The 17,698-nt window shown below is 41.0% G+C and overlaps 1 protein-coding gene across 4 annotated transcripts in view; it reads left to right on the forward strand.

Annotated features, from left to right (window-relative positions):
- The window catches only part of SLC37A3 (solute carrier family 37 member 3), a 33,458-nt gene extending 16,580 nt beyond the window's left edge, over nt 1-16,878 (forward strand). For all 4 annotated transcript variants that reach the window (XM_033099070.1, XM_033099069.1, XM_033099068.1 and 1 more), the window contains 9 exons: nt 2,610-2,706; nt 3,333-3,417; nt 4,375-4,553; nt 6,804-6,945; nt 8,306-8,407; nt 8,990-9,037; nt 10,040-10,191; nt 13,767-13,832; nt 15,074-16,878. In XM_033099070.1, coding sequence (XP_032954961.1) covers nt 2,610-2,706; nt 3,333-3,417; nt 4,375-4,553; nt 6,804-6,945; nt 8,306-8,407; nt 8,990-9,037; nt 10,040-10,191; nt 13,767-13,832; nt 15,074-15,166 — 964 coding nt within the window. In that variant the 3' untranslated portion in view covers nt 15,167-16,878. The remainder of the gene's footprint in view (nt 1-2,609; nt 2,707-3,332; nt 3,418-4,374; nt 4,554-6,803; nt 6,946-8,305; nt 8,408-8,989; nt 9,038-10,039; nt 10,192-13,766; nt 13,833-15,073) is intronic.
- The last annotated feature ends 820 nt before the right edge of the window (nt 16,879-17,698 follow it).

Genomic DNA, 17,698 nt, shown 5'->3' on the forward strand with positions numbered 1-17,698 from the left:
CTTTGACATTTATCATTTTGAGATAATTCTTATCTGAGCTTTTATAAATTGGATGACCTTGGGTATTTGATAGCAGTGACTGGGCAGGCTGACCACTGTTATTTCTGTGGATCAGTTACAAAGAAAAAAAATTCCAGAAGGCCATTATGGTTTCTTTCTGAAAGTAAGACAGTTTGTTTTTAATCAGATAACATTAATAAGTAAAATTAATCATGTACTGCTTGAGACACAGTTACTTTTCTTCTGAAACATAACAATAAACCACGAAGTACCAATAAAACTATGACAATTGAAAATCACAGTTATTTTCAGCCAGTTTATTCTAAAAGCCCATCTCTGGCCGGCAAGTGATATTCAGAGCCTGGCCTTCTGACCTTTTCCTCCAGGACCCTCTAGGTAGATTTTGTGTATTTTAGAGGATTGGGCATTTTAGCACTGGGGAGGGACATTGAAATTACTTCGTTTAAATCATTTGTTTAGCAGGTGAAAAAAGTTGGGGCCCAGGGAAATTAAGTGATCTACTGAGGATCATGACCCCAAAAAGCTGTTACCTTGGATGAGTGATGCCCCTTCTCCTGGTTGTCAGGGTCAGAGTGTGTTGAAACAAAGTGAGGTTAGGTAGCACCAAACACTTGTGTAGCACCAAGCGCTTTCATATATGTCACTGCACTCAGTCCTCCAAGGAGCACAGCTTTTCCCAGTGGAGAACACTGAGCCTTTCTTAGCTGTGACCTGCGTGAGATCACACAGCTGGAAGTAGCAGCCCTCTGTCTTGAGGAGGTTATAAAAATGTTTCAAGAGCTAGAAAATCAAGACCGAACAGTGTGTTATTAATATGTATCAAATAGATAAAATACAAGTTTGAACTTAAAAACAATGATCTTTTTTTAACCCATTTTTCTTCCACCAGCCCTACAGCCATTGCCTGTGTTCAGAACTAGTCATTTTCTCCAGGACTGTTGTAAATGCTAGTTTCCCTTCCATCAGACTTGTTCTCTATCCATCCATTTTTTTCCCTCCCTTCTTCCGCCTCCCACCGCCGCTCCCCACTCCAGTTCAAGCCGTTGTTTCTCAGTTGTGTAGGACACAGCTCCCTGGCCCATGCTGGTATTAGGAGCCTTGCGCTCCTCGCGGCTGAGGTAGTCGGTCGTTGATCGGCCACCCACGATGGCTGCTGGCTGCTCCTGGCAGCACACGGTAGCCCACGGCAGTACTCAGCAGCCCACAGCAGCTCACGCCTATCTCCGGCTGCTCACGGCAGCCCAGCTCCAGGGAGAGCCGTTACTCACAATCTTAGCTTTAGAGGGCGCAGCTCACTGGCCCATGTGGGAATCGAACCGGCGACCTTGGCGTTAGGAGCACAGAGCTCCAACCAGCTGAGCCACCAGGCTGGCCCCTCTACCCCTCCATTTTTTTTTTTTTTTTTTTTTTAGTGGCTGTATTGAGATATACAATAAGCTGCACATGTTCACGATGTGCCATTTGATAGGTTTGGGCATGCATTCACCCATAAAACCATCATCACAGTTAAGATAATGGATATATCCATCACCCCCAGAACTTTCCTGTGCCACTTGGTAATTCCTACCCCCACCCCTCCCAACACCACCCCCCTCCCTCCCACTGCCATCTCCAGGCAACTACTGATCTGCTTTCTGTCACTGTAGATTAATGAGAATTTCCTAAAATTTGACATGAATGGAATCATACAGTATGTGCTCTTTCTTGTTTGTCTTCTTTCACTCAGCATAATTTCAGGTTCATGTTGTGTATTGACAGTTCATTCCTTTTTATAGCTGAATGCTAATCCATTGTACCACAGTTTATTGATCTGTTCACCTGTTGACGAACATTTGGGTTTCCAATGTGGGGGCTATTACAGGTAAAACTAATGTGAACATTTGTGTACAAATCCTTGTATGGACATGTGCTTTCATTTATTTCCCTTGGACAAATACCTTGGAGTAGAATGGCTGGGTCATGTGGTAGGTGTGTGTGTATCTTTTTAAGAAACTGGCCATCTCTTCCAAGTGGTGGTGCCATTTTCCATTCCCACCAGCACAGTGTAAGGTGCTAGTGGCTGTGTGTCTTGGCCAACACTTGGTATGCTCTCGTCCTTTTTGATTTTGTCTATTCTAGTAGCTGTGTCGGGATACCTCGTTGCCGTTTTAATTGCATTTCCCTAATGTCTGATGGTGTTGAGCCTCTTTTCTTGATGTTGAGCCTCGTTTTATTTTGAGATGATTTGTAGATTCACACTTTTTAACATTTAATTGCATTGTCTGTATTCATAGTACTAAGTTTTGAGAGTTCTTTGTATTCTAGATGAAAGTCTTTTTATCAGATAAGTGATACGCAGATATTTTCTCCCAATCTGTGGCTTGTCCTTTTACATTCTCTTAATAGTGTCCTTTTATGAGCCCCAAATGAAACTTTAGTATAATAAAATCTTAGAAAAGAGCTGATGTAATGCCATTTGGGTGTACTTGACGAATCTTAAAATGGAATGTTGATTCTTTGTAATGTGACCCTTCATTGTTTTGGCCATTTTGTATTGAACTGCAAAGGGAACCTTTTCTGATTCGATTGTCTTTTGTTCTCCATCTTAGACGAGGAGTTGTTTTTGGTCTCTGGAGTGCCTGCGCTTCCGTGGGCAATATTTTGGGAGCGTGCCTAGCTTCTTCTGTCCTGCAGTATGGTTATGAGGTAGGTATTTCTTTCTAGCTTTATCTCAAGTATATGAATGAATGAATGAATGAATGAATGAATGAATATAAATAAATATTAAATGAAGTATATATTAAATCAAGTATATAAATGAATGAATAAATAAATTTATATTTATATATTTATATTTAGGAAATAATATATTTAGGAAATAATACTGTGGCCATTTAAAACCAACTTGAGCTGTGTCTGGGTAGGACAAAGCTTCTGTTAAAAGTAAGCAAACTTTTGATAAATTCAAACACATAGAAACATTATTCCTGGAATAACACCCAAGTCTAAAGATAAATCATCAATTGGGAAAAAAATGTTTGCAACTTGTGTTACAGATAAAGAGCTGATCTTCCTAATATATAAAGAGCGCCCACTAATTGATTTCACAATCATTATAGTACCACTCAGTGTGCAGGGGACCGTTATTACCCTCTCAGCCTCATGGAAAAGTTCATGAGAAAACACAACTCAGTACTGGCAGAGACTAAGCACTCGGCACTCATTGTCTTCCTAGTCTCCCAGTCCTCCCACCCCTTCGCTCACCCCAACCCCACATGTGCCTCTAATGAACATCCCAGATGTGTAAGAAGCACCTTCCGTCTCTCCTCCAGTATGCCTTTCTGGTGACGGCGGCTGTACAGTTTGCTGGTGGCGTCGTCATCTTCTTTGGACTCCTGGTGTCACCAGAGGAAATTGGTGAGGACAACCTTTTGCTTCTGTTCAGAACGTCTTACTATTAATGGGCAAAGAGAAATCTGAGGCCAGGATTTTTTTCCTAGGAGAACTGGGAGCTCCTTTCAGTGAATTAAGGAGCAGGATTGCTGTTTATGTTCCGTGTCCGGCCAAGCCTGACACAGCTACACTTGTTTGAGGGGAGTGAGGCTCACCTTTTATAGATTCAGGGAAAACCTAGCATTTGCAAATGAGTTTTATAATAGAGACACTGGTTAGAAATTAGCATGGACGTGTTTCTTTCCTTTTTTTAAATTTTTTATTGGGGAATATTAGGGAACGGTATATTTCTCCAGGACCCATCAGCTCCAAGTTGTTGTCCTTCAATCTAGTTGTGGAGGGCGCAGCTCAGCTCCAAGTACGATCGTTGTTTTCAATCTTTAGTTGCAACGGGCACAGCTCACCATTCCATGTGGGAATTGAACCGGCAACCTTGTTGAGAGCTCCGCTCTAACCAATTGAGCCATCCGGCCGTCCCTAGCATGGATGTGTTTCTAATTTCACTTCTTAAGACTGATTTCCTTTTTCATAAAAGTAATTTAGTATGATACTTATCTGTGGTTACATATAGAATATATACCAGCGAAACCACAGAAGCAAATAGATGTACAATTCTGGCTTTTGAGTATTAAACAGACATGCCCATTTAATACTGTGTGATTATTATTATTTGTATATAGGAGAGAGAGTGTGATTTAGTTGAAAAAGTATTGCTTTGAAGCCAGATAAAGTAGAATTAGAGTCCTGGGTTTGTTATATGACCTTAATAGACCTTAGTTGACCTTGGCCTCTGAACCTTGTTGCTTCTTCTATAAAATGGAAATAAAAATAATACCGACCCCGTAAATACTGGCACATGGCAAAGCAGTGTCAAGCACCTAGAAGGTACTTTATAAATGGTGGCTTTTACTGTCGTTTTAGGTCTCCCGGGTATTGAGGCGGAAGAAAATTTTGAAGAAGACTCGCATAGGCCATTAATTAATGGTGCTGAAAATGAAGATGAATATGAGCCTAATTATTCAGTCCAAGAAGGCAGTGCTATCACCCAAGTCAAGGCAATAAGCTTTCATCAGGCTTGTTGCCTTCCTGGAGTTATACCGGTAAGGAGCTTTCAACTCTCACCACAGCCAGTGAGGTACCGTAGCCCGGAGATGAACTCTGTGTGGGACTCATCTTTAAGTACTTAGCTTCTCTTTGGTATTTTGTTTTAGAAATATATGTTCAGAGGAATATTGGATAGTGCCCCTCAGCTTATTTTAGAATGGCATCACTTGAAATTTTATCTGATATCTAACACAGGAGCCAGCAAACCTTGTCTGTGAAGAGCCAGATAGTAAATGTTTTCAGCTTTGGGGAGGCCGTATAGTCTGCCACTTAACTCTCGAGCAAAGGAAAGTAGACAACATGGATGAATGGGCGTGGCCAGATTTGGCCTTGAGCCCTGGTTTGCTGACCCTGTGATAGTATTCCAGGAAGAAGGCAAAGTTGGTATTTTTAAATATATACTTTTTGGCCTGTTGCAGTATTACAGAGTTATAACCAAGAGGGGTTTTGAATGGGCCATTAAGTCTGCCTTATTTGCTGATATTTTAGTAAGAAACCATGTTTGCCCTTTTATTAAAAGATCCAGAGCAGAATACTCCACAGTATTTCTTGGTAATGCACTCCAGTGTTTCCACAACCTTTACAGTCAGGAGAACTTTCTAACGTCTAAACTAAATCCCTTCTGCTGCAGTTTTTCTGTCTTGGTGTTTCGGGCGCTGTAGCGCGGGAGTGGAAGTTAAGAGGCCTAGGTTATGTTTCCAGCTTACCCACTAACTCTCTGTGAGACCTGGGGTAAGTCACTCAGCCCGTCCTGTGTCTCGGCTCCCCTTCCCATGGAATAGAAAGTATACCATCTTCCCTGGGGTCCGGGTCGTTGGGTTATTGTATCGTGAACATGTACTTATCTTTGTTTCTTGTTCAGTGGTGCTTTCTGAATATAACCCCTGAGCTAGATTCAGAGTCTGCAGATTGTCATATCTGGTACTTTTCAGTTCCTTCTGCCTGTGCTCCCAAGCCAACTAAGAGAGCTGCCATTTGCAAACAGATAGTTAAGTAGGAGTTAAAAATGTAAGTTCCCATGACTCTTCAACCAAACGATGATGTATAATACAAGCGAAATGCAAGTTCCTTTAGGCTTCTTCTTATGCTAATGATTAGTTTTTTTTTTTTTTAAACTAGTTATTAAAATATTCTCCTGGTAACAGTTTAATGTCTGAGACAGAACTTAAATTTGTTGTGACTGAATCTGGAATCTGTTGCTCTTCCTTGGTATTTCACAAGCTATTGTTCACTGACATGGGCAGGGACGTAATGGAAACCTAGTTAATTTAATTCCTTTGTCTTTGTAGCAGGCTGTCTGGACAAAATGCACTCATGATTGGGACTTGGCTCTCTAGGGGGTGGCTGTTGCCCGGCTAGCGAAGCTGTTTTAAAGCAAGTGATACCTAGGGAATAACGGCAGCTCCAGGGAAAAGAACATACTAGCCAGACCCCCTTTGAAGTCAGTCTCTCTGTTCCTCCCCCTTTTTCCTTTGATGCCAAATGTCAGGATGTCCTGGTAATAATGTGTTGAATATAGGAGACTTAGCGCCACTGCTGTCTTAAGGCAGCTGCAACTTTTATTCCTCAAAGTAGAACCACAAGGCCCAGGACAATCACGTTCTTTCATTTCTGAATCACCAAAGATACTCTTTGCTTTTCCACTGGGTGTGGGAATGTGAAGCTTGAAGAAACTATAATGTAAATGTAGTTTTAATGTTGATGCTTTTCTTAGATCTTGAAACTATAGTTGAGTCATGTTGTTCTCCATCGTTCATAAGATTAACTTTGCAGGAAATAGAAGAACCAAAATAGTTTGGCTGCTTACAGTAAACGCTGTGATATTGACGGGATTTATTTGCTTATGGTTAATGCTACCTAGTGGCATGAGCATCTTTCGTCTCTGTCTAAATGAAGAAATAGGAGTATGTGCCCTGCCCTATAGGTTCAAAACACTGGTTTGCTTCTACCAGAGAACTGAAAGGAGAAGAAACTGGGGACACTTAGGAAATGGTCATGTGTGTTTTCTATTCCAAAGGCCTGCTGTACATGCCTTTTTGTAAGCTAATGGGGATGAAGAGAAGAGGGAGACTAGGTAAAGTCTGGCAAATGGAAATTTATAGAAATGTTTAATTTTATAATCAGGTACTGCGTACTGTTCGTCCTAAACTCTTCTATTTTATTTTGCTGTTTAATTACCTTAAAAACTGGGGTCACGCTCTGCTGTTCGTTCGTTCCTTATTAATAGTTGAATGTTTTCCTTGCAGTACTCACTGGCCTATGCCTGCTTGAAGTTAGTCAATTACTCCTTCTTCTTCTGGTTGCCTTTTTATCTGAGTAACAACTTTGGATGGAAGGAGGCTGAAGCTGACAAGCTGTCTATTTGGTACGATGTTGGAGGAATTATAGGTAATACCCGTGATGCATCTTTTTCTATAATAGCCAGTCACTGGTAATGTTTTACTGGGTTATGAAATCTGGTATTATTTAAAGTTTTATTACTTATTCCACAGCCATTTTCCCTAAACTGTCCTGCCAGTAAATAGCCAAACTCTTTGGGGGGAAAAAAAAGTTCCATAGAAAAGACAGCCTATGACAGCCCTGTGACTTATAGGGCTCTTATTTCTCAGTTCTTTGTTGATGTATCAGTTCTTTGTGTTGGACTGTTTCCCTCTGATCTCTTTTAATGTAACCCTTTTGTACTTTTTCAGTAGTGTCTTAGCTCTAAAGCCAACTGTTTGTCAGAGATTGTGAATGTGTTCGTTTTATCTACCTTTTACCCTTCTCATCACCTGCAGCCAAAGAAGAGAAAACATTAGCTTATTGTATAGATTGTCAGGTCATAAGAGGCAGGAATAATAACAAGGATTAATTTTTGGGAGTATTTTGCGATTGCTTCATACGCAGCCGATTTTAATAGCAACTTTTTGTTATAGCTGGAAGTATAAACAGGGAAGTAAGAAACTTTTAAATAAGACAGCATACAGAATGCACTTTAGTGGGTGTGACTTATCTGGCTGTGGCAAAACCTTAATATCCTTTCTGTATTGTTTACATTTAGAATTGTGGTAAGACTAAACTGCCCCAAGCCCATGAAAGCACCCAGCGTATCCTTAAGTAATGGACTGTTATTGTATTTGAACTTGTCTGCCCTTGTGCTTAGATCCAGAGCCACAGGTGAGGTTCCCGGCTTTAGACCTGACCATACTTCTGTGTCCTGCTATCTGATGAGGACAGCATCCCATAGCCACTTAGAACTCAAAATGGGACTAGCTATAAATGGAACTGTGTTGCATGAAGGATTCTTATCACCTGTTTTTAAACAGCCTGACCTCTGAGTTATTTCCAAACCGTAATTGCTGCATTTAATTTTAGTGAATTATTTATTGGTCACGACTTATAGCCTGTAAACCATATCCTTAATCATATTTTTATATAAAAAGCAGAAAAATTAGGAAAAGCCATTAGAGCTGGTTTGAGAAGGGAAAAATAGCAAAGGACAGTGGGTGGTTTTAACGATTTTCCCTTTTCCCTGTTTTGGCGTCTGATTTGTGGTGTCTTGTTCAGTCGGCCATCATAATGATTAACAGTCAGGTAATGTTAAAAGGAAATTACGGAGGAAACTTTGTAGGAGAGTCAGCCATCATTTTGGATAGATCAGTGTTAGGATCCTGATAGCAGGTGGGGGTACATGATGAGTACATTTCAGGTAACCGAGCTAAATTATAAATGATTTGGACTGTGATGCATGTGCCCTTTGTGCTTAAAGGTGGAACTTTGCAAGGCTTCATCTCTGATGTATTACAGAAGAGAGCACCAGTGTTAGCTCTAAGTCTGCTTCTGGCAGTCGCGTCCCTCGTTGGATACAGTCGTGAGTATTCCCTTGCAATTACATTGTTTTCATGGCATTTCAGGACTTTTCCCTTGAGTGAGTGATCAACCCTGGGGAGATCCTTGAGGCCAGCTAAAAGGCATGATATGGGATCTTTGTACTGTCCTGGAGATGCCTGGTAAAAGTGTCATCACATAGTTTTATTTGTGTTGGGAAGGAAACTGGCATCTCTTTGGCTTTGTTGGTTTGTTTAAAAGCTTGCTTGGGAGTGTATATGCTTTGTTTGAAGGTAGGCTCCAGAGGGACAGCATTAGAGCCAATAAAACAATAAAAGGGAAAAGGTTTCAAAAGAGGAAAGATGGTAATTAGTAGGTTTGGTGTATGTCCCTTAAGATGCTGCTGAGATGGGAGTAGAGTTTTTCTGAAACTCTTAGAAGTCTCATTAGCTTGAGCACCAGCAGGAGGCAGACATTACAAATAAAAGTTGGGAGGTGCATCCCTCTGTTGTCCCAGGGTGTGATCAGTGAGGTCACAGAGACCCAGATCTTTGTGTACTGTTCCGTGGAGGCACATGTAATGTCCTTTAAAGTCAGCATGCTGTTTCTGTGTCTTTCCTCACAGGCTCTCCAAACAATAAGTCCGTTAATGCACTTCTGATGGCTGTTACAGGTACGGCATCGGGCTCTATTTCTCTGTACTCTTTCCTCTATACGTGAAAAGGGAAAAAGGAAATTGATTTCTCCCCCAGTGTGAGTTATACTAAAACCTTAATTACGGAGAACTCACATGGTCAAAGGAAAGACGCCTCCTCCAGATTCCATTTCTCTGCCATTCTGTGACCTCCTCAGCCCTGTTGATCCAGGATCAGTCCCTTTTGATAGAGACTTCCTAACATTTTCGATTGCTGTCCCAACTTCTCATATCACTTCTGGAAGTGGCTTAGGAAGATGCCACTTTGGAAACCAGTTCAAAAAGTCCGGTATAGCTAGTTCTTTCTCCGGTGTTGGAATTGGTCAGTGTTTCTTCACTTCAGCTCCAGGTGAAACAATGAGTGAAGTTAGAAAAATTCCTTATTTTTAAACTTTAGATCCTACTCAGCATAGTGAGAGCTGCTCATGCTACATGAGGCTCACGAAGCTGATTCCAACCAACTCCTGTGAACAGATTCACCCGGGCCAACTTCTGCCTGATCCTTGGATAGCGTCCGAAGAGCAGGGGCAGATAGAGCCACCTGCACCGTTTAAATAGCTTTTCTTCTCCTCTCTCTTTTTTCCAATATGTTTTGTTGAATGTGGTGGTTAAATGCTCTGTGATGCACCTCTGCCATAATAGAATCTGACAAGCTAGTACAATTAGTTATTGATCAATGAGTGAGTGCACACGTCACGGATCAGAAGGCTGTGTGTTCACTACATTTTCTATAGCTTTGGTTTCTATAAAATATACTGGAGTATCACGTAATTCAAGAAGGGATTTCAAAGTGCATTGTAACTAGTTTGGACATGATATTATCTGGGAGAGTTTTCATTTTTACTGGTTATTTTTACCCTTTTTCCATTTCTCTCCAACATCCTGATTAAAATCATGGAAGAAGAGTTTGCTTTATTTTATAATTTGTAGTGGTGTTATGAATAGTCTTTTAATAAGAACCTGTTTTGTTTATGGCTTCAGGATTTTTTATTGGTGGACCTTCTAATATGATTAGCTCTGCTATTTCTGCGGACCTGGGTCGCCAAGAGCTGATCCAAGGGAGCAGTGAGGCTTTGGCGACCGTCACTGGAATTGTTGATGGAACTGGGAGCATTGGAGCTGCGGTGGGCCAGGTGAGAGAGTGGGAGAGGGGTTGAAATTGAGTGTTAAGTAGTTGTTCACTGATAGGTGAATGTACATCTGCCCCAGGCCACAGTAGGTGGCACTCTTGGGCTGTTGTATATAGGTACTGAAAGCCGGGGGGTTTTGAGTCTTCTCATGTCCAGCTGACGTGACATCACATGGAAGGTCTCTCTACATTTTTAGTTCCTCCTTTCCACTTTTACTTCCAGATTCTTCCTGTCTGGAAATAAGCTAACACCTCATCAGAGCTCCTTCAGTCCCAGCCTGCCACCCCCTGCTGCCCAGCTCTGGCACTCTGGAGGCCCTGAGACACACGCTTCTCATTATCCCCCACCTGACGCGCAAACAATACCAGACACACGAACACACTTGTCACATGGCTCCCCACCAGAAAGTGCCATGGACTCTGCAGCTGCTCTGAGTCGCTTTCTCGGCTTCCTACAAGTGTGTCTCAAAGGGCAGTTCATAAATGTCTTATATCGGAATCACCTGGGCTGTTCATTAAACTACAGAACATTAAGCTTGCTGCAGACTTGCCGAGTTACAGCCTGGGGGTCTGCATTTCTACAAGCCTTCCCGGTGATTCTTGCGCACTCCGCAGTTTGAGATCTCAGCTACGATTGGCCTGCTGTAGGTAGTTAGAGCATTCAGATCAATCTCCTATGGTTCAGTTCAGCCTTATCATGGAAAAGCATCTGTCGTCTGCGATGGTCATAAGTCGTGCGTCTCCTAGGTCAGTGAGGGCTAATTTTGCAAAAATAAGGAGTTGAGAATCATCCACATGGATAAAATGGTTGAAACTAGGGAAGCGATGAGATGTTTAATGGGGAAAGAGAATATAGGCAAAACCCCAGGGGCTGCCCAGTGGTGAGAGAAACAGGAAGCCAGGATTTGAGGTGCTAGTAAGATCATAGATGTAGGGAGTTCAGGAGAAAGAGCGTGGAAGGCAGAAGGCTTGTAGTTTTGACAGTGAGGTCATTGATGGCCTTGAAGGCTGCTGTTTGCTTGCTTAGCGGGGGTGGAGAATTACTAGTGGTTAATGAGAGAGCAAGCTCTGAGGAAAAGATCCCATCTGAATACTCATCGCTGCCATGTATTATGTATTTGTCTGTTAACGGCTGTCTCCCCCACAGCGGTGTGAGCTTCATGAGGGCAGCATTTTGTTTGTTTCTGCCACTGCTGTCGCCCCCATACCAAGAATGGCGCCTGGCACACAGTCGGCTTCCAGATACTTGCTGAGTGGTTGTAGAACGAATGGTTGATAGGATTGATGTGCTTAGCATGTTTGATTATGAGACGAAAGGGGAAAATAAAAACTTAGCAAAGGTAGGAGAAGTTGCTTACTTGATCATGCTCTGGAGTAGGAACCAAAAATGCTATTGGCCACCCGTTCAGATGTCTTCAAATAAGCGTGGTAAGGAGTGGCCATCAGGCATCCTTTTCTGAACTTACTGTAGTTTAAGTTATTCTTCCTCACTGATGTTTTCTGCATTAATCAAATGGGTGGGTTATATGAACATTTCGGGGAGTTTACTTTTATTTAGAATGTCTCACCTACCAGTGTTCAGATCCCTAACCATGAACTTGGATGAGTATTCGACTGACTTGTGGTTTGGGACGCAGGATCAGGAATCAATCATTATTAACTTTACTCGTTCCCCTTCCGTGTTGATCTTTGAGTGATTTCCCATTGCCTGAGGTCTGAAACCTTAAACTCCATGGCTTAATATGACTTAATATTAAAAACTCTATCAGCCTAGTCCCCAGCCACTCCCCCAACTCACCCTGAATAACTGTGTTCCTCCCACCTTTCTTTGACTTCCCCAAAAAAAAATTGTTCCTGCTGGTTTCTATAGCACTTGGTGCATACCTCTACTAGAAAGAACACTTGTCACAGGGTCTCACATTTACTGGTTTATTTGTCCACTGCACCAGACTCTGCATTCCTCTTCACCTTCTGGCTTAGTATGTTTTTGACAAATAGCAGTGGCTCAATAAGATTCAATTGCAGTATCTACCTAAGAAAAATGAGATCATATGTCCACATAAACACTTGTACACAAATGTTTATAACTGGATTATTCATAACAGCTAAGAAGTAGAAACAGTCCAAATGTCTATCTACTGATGAATGGATAAATAAAATGGATATTCACATAACAGTGTTACTTGGCAATTAAAGAGGAATGAAGGATTGATACACACTACAACCTGGATGAACCTCAAAAATATTACGCTAAGTGAAAGAAGCCAGTCACAAAAGACCACATACTGTATGTGATTTAATTCATATGAGAGATCCAGAAGAGGGACATTTATAGCAAAAGAAATTAGATTAGTGGTTACCTAGGGTTGCATGGGTCTAGGGAGAGACAACTAATGGGTACAAGGTTTCTTTGGTGGTTTAAAATTAGAAGATGGTCTAAAATTAGGTTATGATAGTTGCATAACTCTGTAAGTATACTAAAAATCATTGAGTTGTACACTTTAAGTGGGTGAACTTTATGTTATGTAAATTATAAATACATCAATGAAGCTGTTAAAAAGAAAGAAAATTTTTTATTTTTTTTTTATTTATCACCCCAAGAAAGAAAAATTTTAATCCAATGTTCATTGCATTATTCATAATAGCCAAAAGGTGGAAACAACTCAAGTGTCCATCAGTAGGTGAATGGATAAACAACATGTATATGTATACAATGGCATAATACTTAGCCATGAAAAGGAATGAAGTTTTGATACATACTACAACATGGTTGAAGTGTAAAAACATTATGCTAAATGAAGTAAGCCAGACACAAAAGGACAAATACGTGTGATTCCACTTAACATGAAATATCCAGAATAGACAAATTCAGAAACAGAAAGCAGATTAAAGGTTACCAGAGACTGGGGAGAGGGGGTGAAGAGGAGTTACTGCTTAACAGGTGCAGAGGTTCTGTTTGGGGTGATGCAAAATTTTGGAAATAGATGGTGGCGATGCTTGTGTAACATTAGGAATGTATTTGGTGCTGCTGAGTTGTACACCGAAAAGTGGCAAATTTTATGTTATGTATTTTACCATAATAAAAAAGAAAATGGGTTAAATGCTGTTGCATCCTTTTCAGTATTGAAAGTAAGAGTATATGCTATAGAATGTTAAAGTCATACATAACCCTGTGAGCAAACAGCATAATTGAAAAATGAGTGGTATACTTAAAAGACAAACTATTTTTGAAAGCATCAATTATAGTACTTTTCATTGGAGAAAAGAAGATGAACATACTTGAGTATGTTCATCTTCCTCTTTTAATAAAGTAAATAGAAGTAAATAAACCTTCTGAACTCATATCTTCTGTTACGCAGTTTTTGTACTTGGACTCTGCCTGCTTATAAAATGAAGGCCATTATTAATAAAGCTTAAATAGGAACAGGTATGTGAAAGAGCTTTGTAAACTGCAAAATGTTATACAAATCCTAACTCCCTTCTTATTTTCTGGAAGAGTCACATTTAATCTACTTGTTAGCTACTTCATTTTATTAATTTGTAAAGGATTATATTGTAATGGCTTTTTCTCCCTTTTAGTATTTAGTGTCTTTGATCCAGGACAACCTAGGATGGATGTGGGTTTTCTACTTTTTCATTCTCATGGTAAGTGTGTGCCTCCCCCACACTTTTTAACTAATAGGTTTTCTTATTAATTTAGTTCAAAGCATTGACTTAAATCACTTCTTAAACCAGCAAAATTGCTGATTGCTTTTAAAGACCCTTTTGAGAAAAGTAAAATTTTATTAGTCTAAGACACATTGCTTTTCAAGGCGAGAAAGGGCCTTTAGTTTGCCCTTGACCTGAGTCTAATGAGTATTGTCATTTATAATTCCAGAAAAAATGACAAGAGACTTATTTAACGTATCACCAGCCATTAATCAGAGTACTCTTCCAGGGCAGTCTCTGTCTGTTAAGTGCAATTTGGGATTTCTTAAGGAAGTTACAGTGTATGTCAAGCCATGTAGGGTTAAACCAGAAGCACCGCTGTAATTGACACTGTGGTGTGCCGGTTCCAAACAGAACCTTGAGTCTCTTGAGAAAATAACTGTTGTGCCTTAGGTGTCCTTGGCTGGAATTTTTGTACTTTCCGGGAAATAGCCAGCATGGAATAAGGCCTTGTGCTTTAAAACGTTGCTCTGTTGATTAAGCCTCTGACATACTCTGTCACGTGATCGGTGAGATGGTGTGCAAGACTCTCTACTGGAGAGAGTCCGGGGATAGCTTCACCCACTTGGGGATGCGTCCAATATCCTGTCCCTAAATCGAGGGCACCCTAATTGGAGGCAGGCTCAGTCGTCCCAAGTCCAGACACGACAGTCTTGTCCAAGGAGTCATGGCGCTAGTTGGGCACCTGCAGTTCCCCGGTGCTGCCCTAGGCTTCCGTACTCTGCTACAAAAAGGATGCGTTCTTCTGCTCGACTGCCTTCTAGCTTCTAAGGACGTTCCCTCCTGGGTCATGTAACTCTGTGTTCGACTTCTGTCATCCATGCTAAGTAGAGGGAAATTGCTCCTGACGAACCTGCTGTTATGATCATACTAGAAATTGTAATGGAAAGAAACTGGATCTGTCATAAGAAACTGTTTAATCTGAGCACCAGATCAATTTTCTGTTCCACCTCTAGCGAATTATTTAATTTGTGTTCTTTTTTTTATTTTTTGAGACTGTAATGTAACATTAAGTATTTTGTAATATTAACTAATTTTCAAAACATCTAATTCATTGAAGATAAGCTTTGTACAAAGTTAAAATGAATGTAGTTTTCAAATTCATTATATTATAAACAGTGCTCCAACAGAATTAACAAAATTGTTACTGCACATGTAATGCTTTTTTCTCTTCACAGACAAGTTGTACCATTCTATTTATTTCACCATTAATAGTGAGGGAAATGCACTCTCTTATGCAAAGACGACAAGCTCACATATTGAGTGAGTGACTGGTGCCCACAAAAGAACAAGAATGTTAGGAGACACATCAGGACTATTATTTCTTTTAAGTCATTCTATTTTGGGGTTGTCTTAAGAACTCCAACATAACCTCAGATTGCCGAGCCTCTTTCAACAGTCTCAGCCACCTGAGATGCCGACCGGAGTGGAGGCTGGGCTGATTTGCTACACTACAGGAAGTATCGCCGAAGATTTTTGTTGTTGTTTCATGAATGTACAAATGGCCTATGAATCTGCCAGTGTCTTTGTTTGTCCCTTTCACCTTAAATGCTATATTGTATATTGATTGGACTTGGACCCTTGTTCTCCAGCCTGGAAAGCTGAGTGACCACGAGGCAGCCATGCATGTTTATATCCAGGATGGGCTCCACGAATAGAAAGGCCCATTGCATTTTGCTTTGATAATGAGTTTGCAGAGAGTGGCTCTTCTTTGAAACATCAAATCCTGATAAAGTGCCCAAGCTGAACCCAGCGTAAGCCAGCCTTGGACCAAGAACGCCTTTGTAACCAACGGTGGGAAAAATTCCACAGCGTGTTGATTGGCTCAGTCGCTCTGCATCCGATCTAAAGTGGTTCAGGTCCAGATGCAGAAATATCTTCAAAGTATTGTCAACGTGTTCTCTTCCATCTTCGTTCTAAATTAACTCTGACTCCTGGAAGTATTTAGTCATCCTTTCAAGGACCATAAGGTTTATCAGTTGTCGCGAACATTCCACTGTGTAACCCACAACCAAAGTACCCAACCCCAGATGTGCTGTCTGGGACCTTCAGGATCCACGAGGAAGCTAATCTGCGGCAGCCCTGTTCTCAGAGGCTCTTTCTGTGTCACAGCCGGATTCCCAGAGTCGCCTCAGCAGAAGACAAGAATTAGAGAAAAAGGAAAGACCTTTTGTCCTAGTAAGCATTAGGTGTGTGCTAGTACTGAATCCCGTTAATGGGTTGCTAGGGCCGGAGGGGTGTCTAGGAATCTATTCTTTAGAAGGTTGTAGAGTATACATCTTCATGGCTATGAATTCTATACCAATTGTCAATATGTTAAGGTCATTCTGTGCATATACTTTAAATTATGTAAGCAAACTAGGGGGGACGTGCAATTTTGAGGGCTGCCTAATTTGCATTGGGTTAGGGAATATTTTTCAGGCTCCTGCTTTTTACTCTGAAATGTGCGTTTGTGAATTGTTGATGTTATTTAATCAAGCAGATTTCCAATCAGTTAATTAATTGCTCATGACTGACAGAAAGGGAAACTATGAAACGCAGGAAGGGTAAATAAACTGACTTTTATAATAAAGATCTGTCCATCTGGTTATTTAAATACATACACTGAGCTCCGCGTTTTTGAATGTGATTCACGCCATATGCTTTCCCTAGTGTCACTAGTTCCCTAGTGACCACCCATTGACCACAGCGTTGCCAGACTGTACAGCTCCCCTTCTGGGTGCTGGGATGGCCCCATTTCTATTATGTTCTGTGAAAGCCTTCCCTTCTCCTTGTGTAAGACTCTGCTAAGTTGCGATGAATTGCCTAGTTGTAATTTAAGAATCGTCTGTGGATGAACCCAATTTTGATGATTTAACCTCTTTCTGACATTTGGCTCGGTCTCCTCTCCCGCAACATAGTTGGCAAGGTCACTTCTTTCCAATACTGATCGCTGTTTTCTTACCGAGGTCAACCTGAGCTCTCTGTAGCCCCCAAGCTGTACCTGAAATGAAATTAATAAATTAAATAATTGCTCAGCACTGAAGGAAATTATATGTTGCACGATGGCTATATTTCCTTATTGCTCTAGTTCCGACAATCTGCATAAGAATTAGCTTTAAAGAACTGCTAAGAGTTAACTTCACTTTCTTTACTGATTTTTTTTCCCCTTGATGAGAAGGCGGTAGTGAGGCGCCTTGGGAAATGGAAATGCATTCTTCTCTGACAGCTTGATCTCTGATGCTGCCTAGGTTGAAATAAAATGCTCTGGCCTGCCCTTTCTTGTCATACATTTTCTTTTCTCCTTCCGTACAGTTTCAAAGGAAGAAAGTCCTCTCCCCCTTCCTGCTCGTTCTGATCCTTCCTGCTTCCTGGAGGATGGGAGTCCCACTGTCAACATTCATGCAGGAAATGTCTGAGGGCCCTCTGCGTGCAGCGTGGTGTTCAGGGGAATGGAGGATGCAAGATGCTCTCTTGCACTCTTTCCCTTCTCCTTTAAAACCTCCAGAAGTCCTCGCTGCTTCCCATACAAGTGACTGATAAATGAAGCCTTATCTGTACTACCGTGTTTCCCCGAAAATAAGACCTAGCCAACAATCAGCTCTAATGTGTTTTTTGGAGCAAAAATTAATATAAGACCCAGCGTTTATTATATATTATACCTGGTCTTATATAAGACCCAGTCTTATAGTAAAGTAAGACCGGGTCTTATATTAATTTTTGCTCCAAAAGACTCATTAGAGCTGATTGGCTAGGTCTTATTTTAGGGGAAACACGGTAGTTCTTCTGACTCAACGTTTATCTTTTCATGACCAAATCCTCTG

This window comes from Rhinolophus ferrumequinum, chromosome 26, assembly GCF_004115265.2.
Source record: "Rhinolophus ferrumequinum isolate MPI-CBG mRhiFer1 chromosome 26, mRhiFer1_v1.p, whole genome shotgun sequence".
NCBI classification, from domain to species: Eukaryota; Metazoa; Chordata; class Mammalia; order Chiroptera; family Rhinolophidae; genus Rhinolophus; species Rhinolophus ferrumequinum.